We start from the raw sequence: 20,576 nt of genomic DNA, 5'->3' as shown, positions 1-20,576 counted from the left end.
TTAATTTTGCTGTGAACCTAAAACTACTCTAAAAAGTAAACTTTATGAATTAAGAAAAATCAAATTTCTGCAATAGAGAATGATATAAACAATGTCAAATGACTGGGAAAAGACATCTGTAATTCACATGACAGAGGGATCATTTCCTTATTAGATATTATAAACGGAATTCTTACAAATCAACTACAGTAGTCCCTCCACCAAATCAGTGGGAGGTATGTTCCAAGACCCCTGTAAATGCCCAAAACCTTGGATAGTATCAAATCCTATATCCACAATGTTTTTTCTGTACGTACATACCTACAATAAAGTTTAATTTATAAATTAGGCACAGTAAGAGATTAACAATAGTTAATAACAAAACAGAACAATTACAACAATATACTGTAATAAAAGGTACCTGAATGTGGTCTCTCTCTCTCAAAATATCTTACTGTACTACAGTCACCCTCCTTCCTGTAATGATGTGAAATGATAAAATGCCTACGTGATTAGATGAAGTGAGGCGAATGTCGCAGGCACTGTGTCATAGCATTTGGTTCCTACTGACCTGACCCTATCTCAGAAGGAGGATCATCTGCTTCAAGACCATAATTGACCTTGGGTAACTGAAATCATGGGAAGTGAAACAGTGGATGGTGGGGATGAGGAGGAATAACTAGTGTACTAACAGACCAAATGCCTAATTAAAAAAAAAAAAAAAGAGGAAAAATATGTACAGACAGTTCTCCAAAAAAAGGAAGTAAAAGTGGTTCTTAAACAGGACGGCTTTTAAAATGCTTTTTAAACCTGCCTCAACTCTCGTTTTACTGTGGATATTTTACTGCCTTAAATTTTACCAACTGGGTTCAGGTTCAGACCACTTTTATATTCACCTAACATCAAAGGTTACATTTTTACCTTTCTACTTTCACATTTCCTATCACTTGAATTTACTACCCTATTTTCTGTGTAGTTTGTGATAGAAGTTCTGCAATCTCCATACAATGAATGCCATTACAAAGAATTCTTTCAGGCAGAACAAGGCCAAGAAATATATTAGCAAGTATGTCAGAAGGTTGGTCTATTTGAGATTATAGACTTAAAAGCAGAAGATAAGTTTTTAGTCAGGGAAAGTTTTGTGGACCAAGTGAACCTCAATCTAGTCTTCAAAGAAATAAGTGATAGTATCACAGAATCTTCAAGGTCATCTAGTACAATCTCTCACAAATATACATATACCAATTTATTAGAGTGTAAACTCCTTAATAGCGGAAATCATATTTTAGTCATATCTAGTAAGTGTTACAGGTATTAAATGGCATTTCAGAAAGACTGATACGGAAAATATATATGATGGAATGTGATGAACAGTGAAAGAGAGGTATTTTGCTCAACTCTCTCCTTTTGCTTCAAATCACTAAGCATGATATTGCTGATAGATGCAGAAGTGAAGATGTAAACCATGCAAAGGCAAAAACAAGTATCAGCAAACTGGATTGAGGATAATTAGAAATATGAACTGGGTTTCTACAATGGCCCAGACCAGAAATAATGAAGCTTTAAATTACAGTGGTATCTCTGGTAGCGAGACGAGAAATGCATTCTGATATCTTTGTGCAGAACTCAAAAGTTTATCAAATATAGAGGCAAAGGAAGAATTAAAGAGAACCCCAAGAAAGGCAAACACCACTCTCAATGTAGTAGCTAATGTTTGACTAAAAAATGTTCAAGGCAAAAATGTAACCTGAACACTATTCATTATGCCACGTCCACTTTTTCTTTCAAATAGATTTCTTTTTTAAATTTACTTATTTATTTTGGGACAGAGAGAGTGCACACATGGGAGGGGGGCAGAGAGAGAGAGAACCTCAAGCAGGCTCCCCACGGTCAAGTGCAGAGCCCAATGTGGGGTTCGATCTCATGAACCGTGAGTTCATGACCTGAGCTGAAATCAAGAGTCGGGACACTTAACAGTGTCCAGTGGCTCAGGGAGCCACCAAAGCACCCTGCCACTTGTACCTTTTTAAACGAAGCTAGAAATATTTTCCCAAAAGCTCATCTATATACTGTCCTAAATGTATTATTATATAAGTCAGTCTTCTTCTGACTTTCTAATAGAAGTCAATGAACCTTTCCTAGAATGTTATCTAATTTTTAGGGAGGTAAGATTATGTGGAAATGATTTCACCAAAATTATTATATTGTATGTTACCAGTTATATATTATCAATTTAATAGATTAATACTAAAATAAACTTTTGAGACATTACTATGAAATTAGCAATTATAGTGTACATTCTAGGGATTAATGTGTTAAAGTATAAAAAATATTCAACTCATTAACTAAGGGACACAACAATTTGAAATTTAGAAACAAACCATTCTAAAAATAAATAAATAAAAATCATTCTAATAACCTGCCTTCACTGCCCAACTTAGTATCTATGTATGCCTAAGTTTTTTCTTTTAATGTTTGTTTATTTTTGAAAGAGAGCCAGACAGAGCACAAGCGGGGAAGGGGCAGAGAGAGAGAGAGAGAGAGAGGGAGAGAGAGAAAGAGGGAGACAGAATCCAAAGTAGGCTCCAGGCTCCAACTCATGAACCATGAGATCCTGACCTGAGCCAAAGTTGGACGCTCAAGTGACTAAGCCACTCAGGTGTTCCTATGTACACCTAAGTTTATACAAAAGCATGATTACTGAACTGTTTAACTTAAAAATAAAAATCCCTGAATATTTCTCATTTTTAATTAAAGACAATGATTAAATACATTTAGCCATAAACAATCAAATATTTCACAACAGAAAACTGTTAAACTGGGGAGAGATACAGTGAGGCTACAAAGTCCATCATGGCTCAAGTCTCAAACACAACCACTGGGATCAATGACTCAAGTAGCCCTAATGCTTTTATTAAGGCATCAAAATTTAACCAAAGTGATGGTTTCTGTCTAGATTCATTGCCAGTAGGCCCTGATTCTCTTGATAACTAAAAGTGGGAAAAGTTGTTCGTGAAATAACTCATATGACCCAAGATGGGTGAAATACTACGGCAACTTAGGTTTCAACTTAAGATAACTTTCTATTATCTATTAACCTGAAGCCATGAAGAGCAAGACAAAGTTATTTGCCTTTAGTCTCTAGAAGAATAATCATTTCAAGTTTTGTCAGTTATCATTTCTGCGTAGGTTTAAAAAGTTCTTACCAAGGAAAATTAAACAACTCTCCAAGAAATAAAATATATCAAATATCAACATTTTATCTTGCTTGTCAATACAGAAAATAAAACTCAGAATACTGCGTCAGACTTAGTAGAGTTGACATTTTGTTTTGTTTCATTAAACTAGATCTCCTGCTAACCAACTGAAACAAAGCACATGCTGTTTAACATTAGAAGGCATATTTGCATATATACTTGGGACTCAGACACCCCCAAACGATTTCAAGTATAATCTCCCTGAATAAATTAGAAGGGAGAAAAAGGAAAGAGGATATTACCTATAGAAGCTGTTTTTAGGCAATAGGCTTGAGCAAAGCTAACCTGAGTAAAGCAAAAGGGCCCACAGCAACCAGACAGACCACCCAGCTGATTGCAAACAAGCTCATTAAGCAACCCACCTCAAAATAAGTATAGGCCCTAACTGACCAATTACAACCAGGCACAATTTCTAAGATTACCAAAAAAGGGGAAATTCCAAAGTCCCCACATTCCCTCACTCCACCCTATAAATGTGGCCCCTCACCAATGCCTGTGGCAGCCTCTGCTCTATTGTCCTGCCAGCCACTCCCTTGAGTGTATTCAGTAAACTTCTATCTCCTTATGCCTTGGATGAATTCTTCACTGCCTTGCCACCGGTCCCCATCCAATTGGGACACCCCACATTTGGTGGCCCCTCATCTGATCACAGCACCCAACGTTACCCAATAACCTTCCTAATTTTTGTCTCTTGACTGTTTACATCTTTTACTGACAGCTAGACATGTTGAGATAGACTTAAGAGATGCTCAAATAATTTAAAGGTATACATTTTGTTATTTCAACCTAGATTTACATAAAACTTCAAATTCACACTTTGAGCACTTAAACTATCTCTGAGCAATTTACAAATGAGGAAATCAGGGTTCAAACAACAAAGATCAAAGTTAGACTTATCCAAAACCCAGACCCTTAATTTCCAACCTAAAGTTTTTTCCACTAAATCAATTCAGCCCATTCGATGAACATTTAATGAGCAACAAAGTACATGTGCTGAGCATTAGATCACTCAAATGCAATAGGGAGAAATAGCAGAGTCCCAGTCACCAATGAGCAGCCAGGGAACTAGGAGAGTAAAGGGACCATTACGATACAAAGTGATGAGAGGATAGGCAGAAGGTTCTGAGAACACAGTAAAATGAGAGAGAGAAAGAAATTATTAAGGGTAAAAACCTATGAAAGGGCATTTTGGATGTTAAAGCATGAGTCAAAATCCAATGAACTCAGCTTGAGTGAACGAGCCACCAGTGGTATCTACTTCAAAACTAAAGGGTTTAGAATGTAACCTAAAGGCAACAGGAAACCCATGAGAAGTAGTATGATCAGATCAGTATTCAACAAAAATTGCTAACCCCGCAGCACTAAGATAGCTAAGCTCAGGTATGACAGGAAGAACTGGGCTAAAGTCAGTAGCAGTACTGCAGGTATAATCTCTCTCACTTTGGTGATAAGAACTGTATATCACCATATATTATGTGACAAATTGGTTAGGGTCTCGGTCAAACAATGTGAAAAATGATACAAATCCAAATTATATCACTGTAGAAATTATTTATATCTATAAACAGGAAAAGCAAATAAAAATTTAATTTACAAGTACAGGCTATCTGCCTAACACATATCCAATATCTTGCTGGCTGTTATCAAGAAGTTGGCAAAGGAACTTTGTGTTTCACAGACTTAAATCCCAAATACTTAGCACAATGACATTTAGAATAGTTCAAGGCATATAATAGGGCATTTGATATTTGTTGAACAACTAAATGAATGGCAACACTGCAAAAGAATATGTCTAACAGAACTTAAAATCCAAGATTATCATACTAGGTACCAAAAAATTAAGACAGTATTGCAGGACAAAATTGGACAGTACTATGAACAAAAGCTAGAGAAACTGAACAAACTGCATATGAAAGTTTCATAGGTGGGGTACCTGGGTGGCTCAGTCGGTTAAGCCCCCGACTTCAGCTCAGGTCATGATCTCATGGTTTGTGGATTTGAGCCCCACAATGAACTCCGTGCTGAGAGCTCAGAGCCTGGAGCCTACTTCAGATTCTGTGTCTCCCTCTCTCTGGCCCTCCCCCCACTCACACTCTGTCTCTCTCAAAAATAATAAAACAGCAACAAAAAAAAAAAAAAAAAAAAAAAGAAGAAAGAAAAGTTTCATAGAGTGAAACCTAACATGGAAACTAATATCACAGAGATGAAGAGTAAAAGGGAATTCGAGGCTAAACGAAAATGTGAACAGAGAGTAACCATGCAACAGTGAAAATCTTAGCTCAACCAAAGCAGGCTTTTTGTTATAGGGCAAAGAACTGGAGGAAATAAAATGAAGACAGAATCTAACATTGTTGAGTCTTCAAAACCAAGAGGACACATAAGATCACCTTGGAAGACTTTTTTTAAGCAAACAGGATAGGAAGATGAAATAATGCCAGTAACATATAAGAAAAATGAGACATAGAAATATATTAATTAAAAAGAAAACCTAAGACTAAGGTAGAAGCAGTTCAAACTAAGAAAAAAAAAAAAAAGATAAAGTATGTCACAAGAAAACCAATCAAACTTTGTGAATGAACATGAAGGAAAACAACTGTAGAATAAAAATGAAGACGATCTCAAAGATATTTTCAGGACATTTTGGTTTGGGTGATTGTAGAATCCTAGAGACAATGTGCATGAAAACTGCAGGAACATCAAGCCTCAGGCAGGCCTCCCAAGGACAGCAACTTAGCTACATTCTCAGCTTTTCAGAACACATACAAAAAATGCTTCACTGGTACAACCAATCTACATGAAACAGACTGGCAATAATCAGGTTGTAAGAATTTTATCAACTAATTTACAGTGAAACATAAACTATCAAGCAGATCAGATGTTAAAGTACACTAAGTGTTCCATTCAATCACTGTCTTAATGATCCTATGGAGGTCAAATAATAAGTAGGCTGCTTGGTGAGTAGTGATTGAGACCAAAAGGCAGCACTGAGGGATAGCTCATTCATTCAGTGCTGAATTTTGAATATACAGAATAGCTAGGGGGTAAAATACTCTCAACCCTAAATAGATATGGATAAATATGTTTAAATCTGGCTAAACTTCTAGACTTTCAACTGATAAAACTGCATTCCAATTGATATACTCTTTCCAAAGACAAAAACCTAGATAAAAACTATTCTATCTTTCAATATGTAAATACCACTGCTTTGGCTACAATCTAGTCTATTTTAGGTCTTGGAACCAATCCATATCTAAGTTCAAGGTTAGAGAATAACTCGTATCTTGCATCAGGTGTTTGTATCAAACTCTTACAGTGTTAACCACTCCTGACTTCCACCTACAAATAATATGTGATAAGTGGTATGGTAGAGGTCAGTGCCAGTGTTATGGGAGCACCCCAAGAAAGGCAGTGATTAAATCCAAGTGAGAGAGCTGGGAAAGACTGGTTCACTGAGGTGACATGTGAATTAGTGTTAAAAGGTTAAAAAAGTATCCCACTCTCACACAGAAAAAGAAAAAAGTTTAGACAGATACACCCACCTGTACAGACAGTAAATGGCAAGATCCAAAACAATGAGCAATTCCACATGCTTTAGACTTTGATAGGGGTTGCACATAATGGACTTTTCTTCAGGTACTCAGAAATAAGTTCAGGATCTTAAGACTGGAATGAACCAAATCCATTATATATATTTTGGAAAGATATATATATTTTGGAAAGATAACTATGCCACTAAGTAGAAAATTAAAGTGAAAAGTAATTGGAAGCAAAGAGGTAAAATAGAAGCCATCTGAAATAATCCAATGAACACCAAAAAGCCTGAACTAAGACAGCTTCAAAAACAAAAGCAAAACCAGGAGCACCTGGCTGGCTCAGTCAGTGGAGTGTACAACTCCAGATCTCAGAGTTGTGAGTTCAGTCTCCCATTGGGCACAGAGCTTACAAGAAAGATAGACGAAAGAAAGAAAAGAAAAGAAAGAAAAGAAAAGAAAAGAAAAGAAAAGAAAAGAAAAGAAAAGAAAAGAAAAGAAAAGAAAGAGAAAGGAAAGGAAGGAAGGAAGGAAGGAAGGAAGGAAGGAAGGAAGGAAGGAAAAAAAAAGGAAGAGAAAAACCAAAAAATTAAAATTTTTAGAGAAAAAAGGGAATTAGGCATAAAATTATTAATTATCTCTGTAAGGGAAGTATCAGCAGATAAGAATAAAACTTAAGCAATTATGTAAAGATTAGATGGAAATAATGGACAAAATTATTCTTTGAAGAAACTGAGCAATAACAGGATGCTCAGTTTAGTATCTGATGGATACTAGAATGGTTGACAAAGAAAATATATTTAAAATATACCCTCATAAGGAGGAAAATAAAACATGCTTAAGGCAAAAGGGAAGGAACCAATGTTGGATGGGTGCTGAATGTTCTAGAGACGTGTTTGTGGGAATTTAATCACTTAAGATTCAGAAATAGATGAGACCAAAGGTGCAAGCTGAAAAAAAACTTTATGAGACGTGTCCTACTGAAGAGAAGTACAAGTAGTGTAGAGATGTATTAAATTTAAAACCTGAATGGACAAAGTTTGAGAGACTTTGAAGAATAAACAAACCTAGCTCAGGATCTTGGCAATGTGACTGAGAAGAGGTCTAGAAACTCAGGAAGAAAGGTGTGATATACATGTGGATGACTAACAGACTCAAGCTGGTTAAAAAAATAATAATAATAAAGATTACTTCTAATAGGTTTAAGGGCTGTATAGATTTAATCAAGATGAGAAACTCTTCCATATAATGCCAAAGCAGGTAAAAGCAGCCTTAAACAATCATTAACAAGCAAGGAGAATTCTTGCCAATAGACTATTTCTAGAATCTTAGGGTTCATTATGTGAGCTACGCTGGTCCTTACTTAGCCTCAGCCCTTACAGATGGTTAAACAGGTCTGAAAATAAGAAAAGGAAAACTGTGCTGAATAAACAAAATGAAAATAATCAAAGGGTTTGATAGAAAACCAGCTAAAGAATAAGGTCACCTACTGATTTAATATAGATTTATTAAACGAATCTAATGAGGGGCGCCTGGGTGGCGCAGTCGGTTAAGCGTCCGACTTCAACCAGGTCACGATCTCGTGGTCCGTGAGTTCGAGCCCCGAGTCAGGCTCTGGGCTGATGGCTCAGAGCCTGGAGCCTGTTTCCGATTCTGAGTCTCCCTCTCTCTCTGCCCCTCCCCCGTTCATGCTCTGTCTCTCTCTTTCCCAAAAATAAATAAACGTTGAAAAAAAAAAAAATTTAAACGAATCTAATGAAATCACAGATACTTAACTGTTCTGACCTACCAAACAGCAACTTCATACATCTCAAAATAATACTACCAATAGAATTATATAAATAAGAAGGTAAAATCAGAGAAAGAAAACTGTAAAACATAATTACCAACTGCTCTGATTTAAATTTAAGCACATAGGTTTTCGAATTTAATTGCTTACAGAATTTGTTTGATTTGCCACCATCGTGCTTCACAGCACAAAATGTGCTTTTAATTCTTTAAAGTAAAAAGTATGAGCAGAAATTTTTGCTATTTTCCAACCGAGAGTAAGAAATTTAATGTACTTTAAAGCCAAAAATCAAAAATTCTCAATAAAACACCTTGGTACATCCTTAATATCTTAATAACATATACAACATAGGAGCATGCATGAATTTGATATAACTATATTCAAAAACAACTCCAGACTCATTGCTTAAGATGACGATATAAAACCATTCCTTGGAATTTCATTAAATTTATAAATAAACTTGAGAAGACATGTTTCTTCACATAAATTGGTAAGGCAAAGTCGTTAAAAAGTTGATGAAGAGGGGTGCCTGGGTGGCTCAGTTGGTTGAGGTTGAGTGTCCAACTCTTGATTTCAGCTCAGGTCATGATCCAAGGGTCGTGGGATTGAGCCTGGTGTCGGGCTCCACACTGAGCATGGAGCCTGATTAAGATTCTCTCTCTCCCTCAGTCCCTCTCCCCCACTTGTGTGCACTCTCTCTCTCTCTCTCTCTCTCTCAAATAAATAAAAATAAAATAAATAAAAATAAATAAATAAAAGATAAGTAAATAAAAATAAAAAATTCTCTTTAGGGATGCCTGGGTGACTCAGTGTCTGACTTTTGCTCAGGTCATCCATCATCTCATGGTTTGTGAGTTCCAACCCCACATTGGGCTCGCTACTATCAGTGCAGAGCCAGCCTCGGATCGTCTGGCCCCCTCTCTCTCTGCCCCTACCCCTCTCATGCTCATGCTCTCTCAAAAATGAATAAACATTTATTTAATTTTCTAAAGTATAATTTATTGTCAAATTGGCTAACATACAGTGTGGAATAAACACTTATTTTTTAAAAATCTTTAAAAAAATGTTGGTGAAGAATGCAATATTTTTAAAGATGGTAACAAGCCAGTTCACCTTTTTCTAAGACATTCATAAATGTTCCATTATAGTACTAATAAGTAACAAATAAAAGGTTCAATGGAAGACGGCATTCTTAAATGTAGTACTCTTCCTTAACTGTATTTTCTGACATTACAGAAAATACCCCTATAGATCTATATCCAAAGAAGCTATTAATTACAACTAATAAATTTGTATTTAGCATTTATAGATCATCAACTTCAAACCAATTCCTACCCATCCCTCAATATTCACTTCCCTTATAAAACCTTCCTTGTTTAAAAAAAAAAAAAAAAAACAAAAACATATACATCACTCCAAAACAGACTTTATCATGCTCAACTGTGACCAACAATTTATGGATCTCTTCTCCAAATGAAACTACTCATCTCATTTCTTGAGCCCTAACCCAACTCCCCGGAAAGTGCCTAACACGGCAGGTTTTCAATATATATTGAATACTACCTTTTAGATGAAATAAAAGGATAAAGCATAAATTTGCCTACTGTCCTTCACTACATTCAATTCCTATGTGCCAAGCACTAAACTTTAGCATAAAAAAGAAAATTATTCACTTTAAGATCAAAAGACAATACACTGTATCTCACAGAAAGTAGTCTGTTTCTATAGATAATACTCTCAATTTAATGCAATTTAAGTCTGTGTTACAAATACTTTCTTTTAAACAAACTAAGAACGACAACTTTGGTAAGTACACTAATAAAACGTCATCAAAACAAATTTAAAATAAAAATTTTAGCTTAACTCTAAATTTTAAGCCACACACAAAAGCCAAGAAAATTTAAGGTGTCCTCCTAATGGTAACTGTTGGAAAGATGCACTTACTGTAAATATTTTAATGTACTGAATAATTAACCATACTAGAATCAAAGAACTTTGCTGTCACTAATAACAGATGAGCTAGCTCTCTCTGGGACTCACTCTTATCTACAAAAGATAGGAGTTGGCAAATGATCTCCAAGTTCTTAAAAGATCTTACTGTTGATGATTGCAGTTATTTTAAATAAACACAATGGATTACTGGCATTCACACACCTACCATTTCTAAACCATCCTCAAAGCCTGTGAAGTGTAGTTACTGCTGATAGGAACAATTATCCCTTCTTCATAAGGATTAAATGAGCTAACATTTATAGGAGACCTGAAAGTAAATCAGAGCTCCAAGCTCTGATGTAAAGGAGTATACCTAGCCCACTGCCCAGCATTCTCCCCTCTGTTAGTGGTTTGCAGGAATTTCTCTCAGGAGACTTGTGAATACCAAGAGTTTTACAATATTATTTTGTTTTGTTTTTTAAGTTTATCTCAGATACTTGGCCAATTCTACCTATTAAAGGATTCCTTTTCTTGATGATCTGAAATGTTCTTTTTCAGTGACTATCAAGAGAAAGAACTATGATGACCTTCAATACTTCTAATATGATTGAGAAGCTCTCTATCAAAATCAAAAGTACTCAATAAATAACAATCAAGTTAGAAAACAGTTGTTTAAAGTTTATTTATTTACTTAATTTATTTACAGAGAGAGAGAGAGAGAGAGAGAGAGAGAGAGAGAATCCCAAGCAGGCTCCATGCTGCCAGTTCAGGGCCCAATGAAGGACTCGATCTCACAAGCCATTAGATCACGACCTGAGCTGAAATCAAGAGTCAGATACTTAACCAACTGAGCCACTGAGGTGCCCCAAAAATAGTGTTAGTCTTAACCAACTAATGTTTCAGTTAGTTATGATTTAACATTATAATGAATGTTACCAAAGCTTTCTTATCTGTCCCTCCTGATTAGAAAACAGACTTAGTTTACAATTAATTCTAATTCTAGTTAGCATCTGACCCACCCAACCAACAAAGCTGTCTGGTAATAAATGATAAAGTGAAGCTTCACTGTCCTAATATTAATTAACCTAATACAGGGAAGGGAAAAGACAATAAGCAAGAATTTAAACTTAAGAAAATTCTACTAATAAATGTAACTATTAATAATGTAAAACTTTTCAGGAAAAAAAGTCATGGCTTCTCTTCTGAGCAAGACTATATTCAGAAACAAAAGACATAAACATTCATATTTGAATACATATGCCCATAAATCACAAAGAATTGGAAACATTTTTAATCAATCTTTTTTTTTTTAATTTTTTTTTTCAACGTTTATTTATTTTTGGGACAGAGAGAGACAGAGCATGAACGGGGGAGGGGCAGAGAGAGAGGGAGACACAGAATCGGAAACAGGCTCCAGGCTCCGAGCCATCAGCCCAGAGCCCTACGCGGGGCTCGAACTCATGGACCGCGAGATCGTGACCTGGCTGAAGTCGGACGCTTAACCGACTGCGCCACCCAGGCGCCCCTTTAATCAATCATTTATACTGATCATAAAAATGACTAAAATCTTCTGAAATGATAAAAATACTTAACAAACATAATGAACTTAATGAAGTCATGACGGAGCAGAATCCTCCAATATGACTTTTTCTTTTAGGAAAAAAAAAGCAGGAAAGTGTGGCATTGCTTTGCTAGGTAAATCATTGTATTTGGGCAAACAGTGGCAATCAAATGGTGAAAGATAACAAAAATCAGCTAAGCACTGTGTAAAGGGCAGACACAGATAACTACATAAAAAAAATAAGCAATCAGATTAGTATTTCAAAAGGCGTCTACTACTTATCAAAAAGATAAAAGTATCATGTTTATTTAAAAAAAAAAAAGCCATAGCCTACCATAGCCTTATAGTGCCTTATTTGTGACATCATATGATGGCAATCTATACTCATATATTTATAATACAGAAAAGAACAGCTTGTTGAAGTTCTTTCTTCATAATTAATTTCTGGAGGAGAAAGGTCTCCCTTTCTCTCTCTAGTGTCCCTTATTATTTTCCATCTCATCTGTTCTTCACAATCCATACCTCTCTACTTCCAAGAATGTATTGCAAAGACTCATCAATATCATCCAGAGCTTCAACTTCTTTCCCTAAAAGACCTTTATGATAAGTAAACAGTTATAATCAGCTGGAAGTAAGTAACATGGCAAGGTGACTTTTAAAAAAATCTACTGGTAGTAATAACCTTTATCATGTGCATTGACCATATGGTAGGGAATGCAAGGTACCCTATGATACTATGTTATTTGCAACTCAGGGAGAAAACTAAGTTCTAGCTATAAGCAACAGGTAGTCCAAGTGAAAGGATATGAGCAAGCCAATCCTTAGAAGGCCTCAGGAAAAGAAATGGGCTGAGACAGGCTTTTAGCACACTAGATACTTAACAATGACAAGAAATTCCAATTCATCTCCAGTTCTCTAATTGCTCCTCACCTCATCAATGTTACTACAAGTCTATACTAGAGGCGCAATGGAAATTAATACTGTACAGAAGGAGTGCCTTAACTGGATGCAATTAAGGTGGAGAGAATATGAAGGACTGAATTCTTATTTTGAGTGAATGCAGCAATGTCAGACCTGTTTGGCACTTGAATTAGGCTAATCATTAGTGCTATGCATGACAGTAATGATTGATTTCTTTAACAGTATATGAGATATAATAGAAGTTATTAACTAGATTGGGAAAGACTTCCTAGAAATATAACACCCTAATGTTGTTTCTATAGGAAAATGTTCTGGAAATGACTCCTCTCATAAGTTGAAACCTATCAAATGTCAACAGTAAAACTGGCACAACAATACAATGGCCAAACTGCCTGCGTTCAAGTCAAATTCCACCACCAATAACTGTTTAATTTTGGAAGAGTTACTCTAATCTTGCTGTGTTCTCCATTTCTACATCTGTGGAATAGAGGTTAAAAAAAAAAAAAAAAGCAGGTAAAAAAGTGGAGGTGGAAAAAAAAAATCCAAGATTAAATACTTTATGAAGATTTAAATGAGTTAATGTAAGTAGGATACATAAATACTTTTACTCAAATAAAATGAGGAAAAGTAAAATTCAATTTCTAACCCACCTAACATACTTCTACTTACCCTTAAAAGATCTAGTCCAATCAATCCTCTGTGAAACTCTTCTTGAAAGACAAATTGAATATTCCCTCCACTGTCAGTCACTTCAATATACATTCAACTAAATGTGCATCAGTGAATATCAGTGATACTCAGTTTCACACATTCAGAATCACAAAAACTTGAGTCAAACCCCAGAGGTCATCTAGTTCTAGTTCAAGCATACTTTCCATGCCATATATTTATTGTACTTTCCCCAAAATCATCCTTATGAGCACGTATGAGCAGATTGGCTTTTCATACTACCTAAAGATTTTTTAAAAATAAATACAACTTAAGACCCTGAGTCTCAAGATCAAAGAATCAAAAGCTGAAATGATACCAGGTTTTTCTAAATCTTTTGATTATGGGCAAATCACAAAGATATTTTAGTCTACTTTAACAATGGAATAACTAAGTCTGTTTTATGTAAGTGAAAGATATGAATGTAAAATCAGTATATTGTGAGTTAATGAGTTGTATTCTCACAAAAAATATACTAAAAGACTAAAAATATGTGGCACAAACCAATCTATTAAATAAAACATCACTTACTATTTTAGAGGTTTCTTTAAGGAAAAAAACACAAAATATACTTAAGGGGCGCCTGGGTGGTTCAGTAGTTTGGATGTCTGAACCTTGGTTTTGACTCTAGTCATGATCTCCTGGTTTGTGAGTTCACACCCCACGTTGGGCTCCATGCTGCTGGTGTGGAGCCCTGCTTAGGAATTTCTCTCCCTCTTTCTCCCTCTCTCTCTGCCCCTTCCCTCATTCTCTTTCTCTTTCAAAATAAATAAATAAACTTGAAAAATATAAAAAACTAAAAAAAAAAAAAATACTTAAATTATTTACCTGTTCACTGTTTGGAAAAATGATAATGTTTAACGTTATTGAAAGAATTATATAGCTACAGACAATATGAGCTTTGTGCCTGACATTATAGTAATTGTTTAGAGTATAGCTCCCAAATATGTACTCACAGATAACACGCATACATGTTGAAGATATCATATGTATATTAAATCATACTTGTTCCACTGTCACCTCATTTAGGTTTTCTCTGAATAACTTAACTAATAAAACAACCACCCTAATCATTTTCTATCCCTCACCCTGCTTTTATCTTTCTTAGTTGCATTTATCACAACCAACACATATTATGTCTCATTTCATTATCATCAGAATCTCCCAGTAAAACATAAGCTCCACAAAGGCAGTATTATCCCTGTTTAATAAAGTTATATCCCTATGGCCAAGAATACAGATATACCTGACATACAGATGGTGCTTAATAAATAGTGAATAATCGATTAAACAGTACTTGTGAGAAGAGACCATGATTTTTAAATGTTTGGGGAAGGAAAAGGTATAATCATTTCAATCAAAACCAAGCGAATGTTCATTCTACCAGACCTTCAAAGATTTTTTTTTTTGTAGGTGGTAGATAAAGAGTAAAGAGACACTTTACAGACAAGTTTCTTCAAAGTTTCTTTGGGGCAAGTTGTGTTCGCTCGACTTAGTAACATGGGCAAAACCACAGTACAACATTAAGAAAATAAGTTCTCTCTTAGAAACGAACACTTTCAATTATCTTCTGATTTTCTAAAATCAACCAAATTTGCTTTACGCTTTTACTCCAGAGAAAACAAAAGAACTAAATTTAAAAAGTGGACCAAAACCAGAGTATAAGCTAGTCTTAAGAATCAATCTTAAATAAACCTAATTCTACCCATGAGAACAGTCTCTACTATTATTTGAACTAAGCCTCTTTAGGAAAGTAGTGAAGGAGAGAAGTCACAGGAAAAATCAGAGATGTGGGAAGAAACCCAAATCTCTGCCACTATATAGCTAATTGATAAAATCTGAGAATTCATCCGTGAAGCTACACATGTCCATTCACCAAGAAAGACCACATTCTGGGTCATAAAACACACCTTAAACTTAAAAAAAAACCCAGAAATCATACAATGTCTTCCCTCAGACTGCAATGGAATTAAACTAGAAATCAGTAAACAGAAAGAAAAGTGGAAAATCCCAAAATATGTCAAGACTAAACAAAACATTTTTAAATAACACATGGGTCAAAAAGGAAAAACCAAGACAAATTCAAGATATTTTTAATTAAATTAAAACATAACTTATCACAATTTATGGTATGTAGCAAAAGCAGTGCTTAAACAGAAATCTATAGCATTGAATGTAAATACTAGAAAAGATCTAAAATCAAACACCTAAAATTCCACCTTAGGAAACTAAAAAAAGAGCAGATTAAATCCAAACTAAGCAGAAGGAAAATAAATAATAATAATTAGAGCAGAAATCAGTAAAACTGGAAAGAAGAAATCAATAGAGAAAAATCAATGAAAACAAAAACTGGTTCTCTGAAAAGATCAATAAAATCAATAAGCCTAGTCAGGCTAAGAAAAAGGAGGACACAAATTACTAGAACACAAAATACCAGAAACCAAACAGGTGACATCACTACAGACTCCACGGACATTAAAATAATAAAGAAGCACTACGAACAACTCCATGCCCACAGATTTTATAACCTAGATGAAATGGACTGATTCCTTGAAAGATACAATTTGCCAAAACTGACATAAGAAATAGACAATCTGAACAGGCCTGTATCTATTAAAGAAACTGAATCAATAATTAATAACCTTCCTTAACAGAAAGCACTCAGCCCAGAAAACTACAGATCATCTTTACCTCTTATAAATATAAATGCAAAAAATCCTAAACTTTTAGCAAATCAAACCCAGCAACATATGAAAAGCATTATATATCCCAGCCAAACGGAATTTATTCCAGGGATGCAAGGCTAGTGCAATATTCAAAAATCAATTAAAAGAATCCACCATATCAATAAACTGCAGATGTTTGATCACCACCCAACACAAATCTCTCCAATATCTCAACTAAAGTCCGTAAGGTCTGCATTAGAGTTCTCTCAAAGTATGGTTTAAGGACTGCCAATTTCAGATTTAACTGTAAAACTCTTCATTAAAAGTAAGATTCTGAAACTCTACCTCCCATTAATGGGGCCCAGATAAGCATTTTTATCAAATATCACAGGTGAATTCTACACAAACTCAAATTTAAGAACTAGTGTCCTCAGTTAAGTCACCTACTACATGACACCTACTGTTAGAATTTCTTACTTCTATTCTTTGAGCACGTTAAACATACCTCTTATAACATTTACCATTCTCTTCTCAATACCCCTTTCGGCCCCCTAATCTTTCTCATTAACTCTAAATGAGTAAGGCAGAAGTTGACAGCCCTTTTTTTTGCCAACAGACAACATAGCTCAATCCCAGCAATAAAAATTACCACAGAATGCTACATAAATAAAACAAGCCATGAGATACCTCCAATTCCAGGAACTAGCTCTATTCTACATACTTTGTCCTGCAAATAAGCTTAAATGGTAAAAAGATCTATTTGATTACAGCTGATTTGTAATTTTCAAAAAGAAAAGTATAAGAGAAGAAATAGTTTCATCATTCCTTTAGTAAACTGTCTATAGACTAACAATTTTTACAACATGAAAGAAAAACTTAAGAGTGAATACTAAGTATTTTTAGTCTGGACCATAATCCTACTCTCATCTGCTCACAACAGAAGAACCTTATTACATGCACAGGCATTAACTGAGTTTGGGTCTACTTAATGTACCAGGGAATAAAAGAACAGAGTGTATTTTTATCAATTAAAACAAGTAAAATCAAGGTGTCCCAACACTTTGCTTTCCATTCTGTAATAGTATTTAGGACAATAGTGAAATACCTGGCCAAACATATGTACAAAGATTCCAAGTATTACCTACATGATGTATAAAAAAAAAACACACAAGGAGAATGAAAAAAAAAATCAAATTTGAAAAATCAAAAGGGTAAGGAAAAAAGTGGGTAAGGAAAAAAGTGGAAGTCAGACTAAATTTTTTTTTTCTGCATTTATTTATTTTTGAGAGACAGAGACAGCATGAGCAGAGGAGGGGATGAGAGAGAGGGAGACACAGAATCTGAAGCAGGCTCCAGGCTCCGAGCTGTCAGCACAGAGCACGACGAGGGGCTCGAACCCACTCGAACTCACGAACCATGAGATCATGACCTGAGCTGAAGTGGGACGCTCAACCGACTGAGCCACTCAGGGGCCCCAAGACTAAAATTTTTTGAATGAGAAACATGTACCTCTTTTGAAAAAAGTCCTGAAAGTTAAAGAATCAGAAATGTGAGAATTAGAAAAAGTATTTTAATCTTGGGGTGCCAGGGTGGCTCAGTCAGTTAAGAACTCTTGGTTTAGGCTGAGGTCAAGATATCACAGTTCGTGAGTTCGAGCCACACATCAGGCTCTGCAAGGGTGCAGATTCTTGGGATTCTCTCTCTCTCCACCCCTCCTTAGCTTGCTCATTCTCTCTCTCTCTCTCAAAATAAGTAAACTTAAAAAAAAAAAGATGTTTTAATCTTCATCAAGCCCCACTTCTCTTATCTAGGAGGAAACTGGAACCCTTACCTAAGTTGACTCCTTTTTCCAAATTCATGGAACTAATAATGGGCAGAATCTGGGTCTTCTGAGTTCAAGTACAGCCTGTTTTGCATAGCATTAGGCCCAAGCTGTGAAAAAGTTCTCAATTTAACCAAGCTGTATTCAAAATAAATTCAACCCCTCACTTCATTTAATGTCTAAACCTTTTCTTTTGAGGGATTCCATACATTGCCTAAACTTTCATATACAGACGTTATCAACTTCATGACTGGGAACACTTAAGTGGAGTTAAGTAAGTTAACACAAAAATATAAGCAATACCAGAATGGAGAGTCAATTAGTTGGCCCCTGGTGACCTTCTCCAGGTGACATTCTCTTACGTGACATTTTGAGAAACAGCATGAGTTTACCTCAACCTAAAATAAAACTATATTTTTTGAGATGGCAGGAGGAGGAGTTCTTCTAGTATTACAGAATACTGGGCGTAAGTTCACATTCAGCTTCTTTGTGACTATTGTAAATTTAAGGATTTTTATTGTATTTTCATCCTCTGCTTTTCAGACCAATAAGCAAAAACTGAGCTTAAATTTAGAAGTGGAGATTTTTAACTGAGTTTTTAAGTCAGTAGTAGTCTGACTATGCCAAACTAGTGTTATCTTAGGGAAACCAGTGCTTGTTTCCAGACCTCAGACTCTTCCTTATGTCAAATTAGGGAGAGAGTGGAGTGAAGGTGGTTAGGCTAATTATTGTCTTTGGCTCCTTCTCATTCTACTATACCCTATCTTTGTCTTAATTTCACTGATATAAAAGAGAAGAAAAGAAAAAAAACTCTTAATGAACAAAAGCTGTATTATTCACTGAAGTTAAAAACACACAGAGTGCCAAAAAGAATCATATGTTACATTAGCTGGTAGAGTACACCAGAAACCACATTACTTTGAAGTTCTTTTCTTTCACATTCATTGAAGTTTCTAAGTCATTCGAAAGTCCAACATCGTACACAACAGCTGAACAAGGTCGACATTTGGTCCTGGATAAACACGGTACACTGAAACTAAATGCCAAGACACACTCCTTTCCAGATGAGAATTTGAAATCTTTTATATAGTCAAATAATTGACAATGTTGAACTTTAGCAGATCCCTGTGATCTTGGAAAAGAGCAAAGGTTCAGAAATACCCCCTACACCCTTTTGTGTTTTGTAAAGAGCTTACTGCAATGAACCACTGGTACCCACATGACTTAGGTAAGACTCACAGATGCCCCACGTGTTTACCTATGACAAGCTCAGAGACAGAGCCCACAAATTCCCATTCGTTGTTTCACAAGTGATTGGCTGAACTGCATGTGCCCACAGATCAACTGAAACAAAACATTTGTTACTGAAATTCTGGTTAAGATCCTCTTTCCCCCGGTTCAGTCTGAAGCAGCATACAACTCCTTTTTGACAGCTCTTCCTCAGAACAGACTGGCCTGAGAGTAAAACAATCTGATTAACTGTTCAATGTACTATGCTTTCATCTCACCTCCCCACATATGGTTCTTCCTACCATTATTTTACTCCTCCCTATAAAAGAAAAACCTTTTTGCTTAACCTTTGAGACTCTTGCCGATCTTATGGTTAGAGCATTCTCCCTATGTAATAGTCCCATTCCCCAGACCTTTGCAATATTCCTTTCGAATAAAATCCCTCCTTACCGAGTCTGAATTTTTTATGACACCCTTCCCAATTTCAAATGGGCTGAGTCTGAAAGATAAGCTGACTTTGCCCTTTATCTTAGGTGACAAGTGTTGATCCTCTACAAGAAAGGGTTCCTTTGTGTCAACTTGGAAAAGCTAAAGGAATTTCTAAGATCTTAAGTTCTTGGCCACTGCCAAGCAGCAGAGGAGGAGGGAGGGGCGGAAATGATCAACCCGGCAAGGTCAGCTCTAGGGACCACCTGGCGCCACACGCCATACACAGTGAATGGACCACGAACATTCTGGCTACCTACTAGGTACTCCTGGACAAACCTCGCCTTTGGGCAGGGCGGATGCCGCTTCCTCAGGGGCCCAGGAGCTTCAGCACTCCGGGGACAGGTGCGGGGTCCTGCCCCCACGAATCATCCCACTGCTCTCGCCTGCTCCATCCTCAGCCGGGAATCCGACTGGCTACCTTCACAGGACTGACCTCATGGCCCCTTCCTTCCCCCTGTTGTTACTCCAGTCTTCAAACGAGGACTCACCATGGCGCCAAGGACAGGTCGTAGACCGGACGCCCTGGAATCCCCGGGACCGTCCTGGACCTTCCCTCCCCACCCTGCAGACGGGAGCCTCTTAAACAACGCGAGGGAGAGAGTTTTCCGGCTCTGGCGGAAGTTCTGCCCGCGCGGGACAGGAAGTCCCTCCCTTCCTTGAACGCCTGCGACCCCACGCTACGCAGAGGTGAG

The 20,576-nt window shown here is 36.2% G+C and overlaps 1 protein-coding gene across 2 annotated transcripts in view; it reads right to left on the bottom strand.

The window, feature by feature from the left end:
- TMEM161B (transmembrane protein 161B) overlaps positions 1-20,519 on the bottom strand; it is a 73,028-nt gene extending 52,509 nt beyond the window's left edge. The window contains exon 1 of one of the 2 annotated variants that reach the window (XM_040449225.1): positions 20,373-20,519. In XM_040449225.1, coding sequence (XP_040305159.1) covers positions 20,373-20,375 — 3 coding nt within the window. In that variant the 5' untranslated portion in view covers positions 20,376-20,519. The remainder of the gene's footprint in view (positions 1-20,372) is intronic. The other variant, XM_040449216.1, reaches the window with a different exon arrangement.
- Between the last annotated feature and the right edge of the window lie 57 nt (positions 20,520-20,576).

This window comes from Herpailurus yagouaroundi, unplaced genomic scaffold, assembly GCF_014898765.1.
Source record: "Herpailurus yagouaroundi ecotype Mexico unplaced genomic scaffold, PumYag 29, whole genome shotgun sequence".
NCBI classification, from domain to species: Eukaryota; Metazoa; Chordata; class Mammalia; order Carnivora; family Felidae; genus Herpailurus; species Herpailurus yagouaroundi.
The sequence above is the reverse complement of the archived record's forward strand: the minus strand, read 5'-3'. Positions and strand labels throughout refer to the sequence as shown.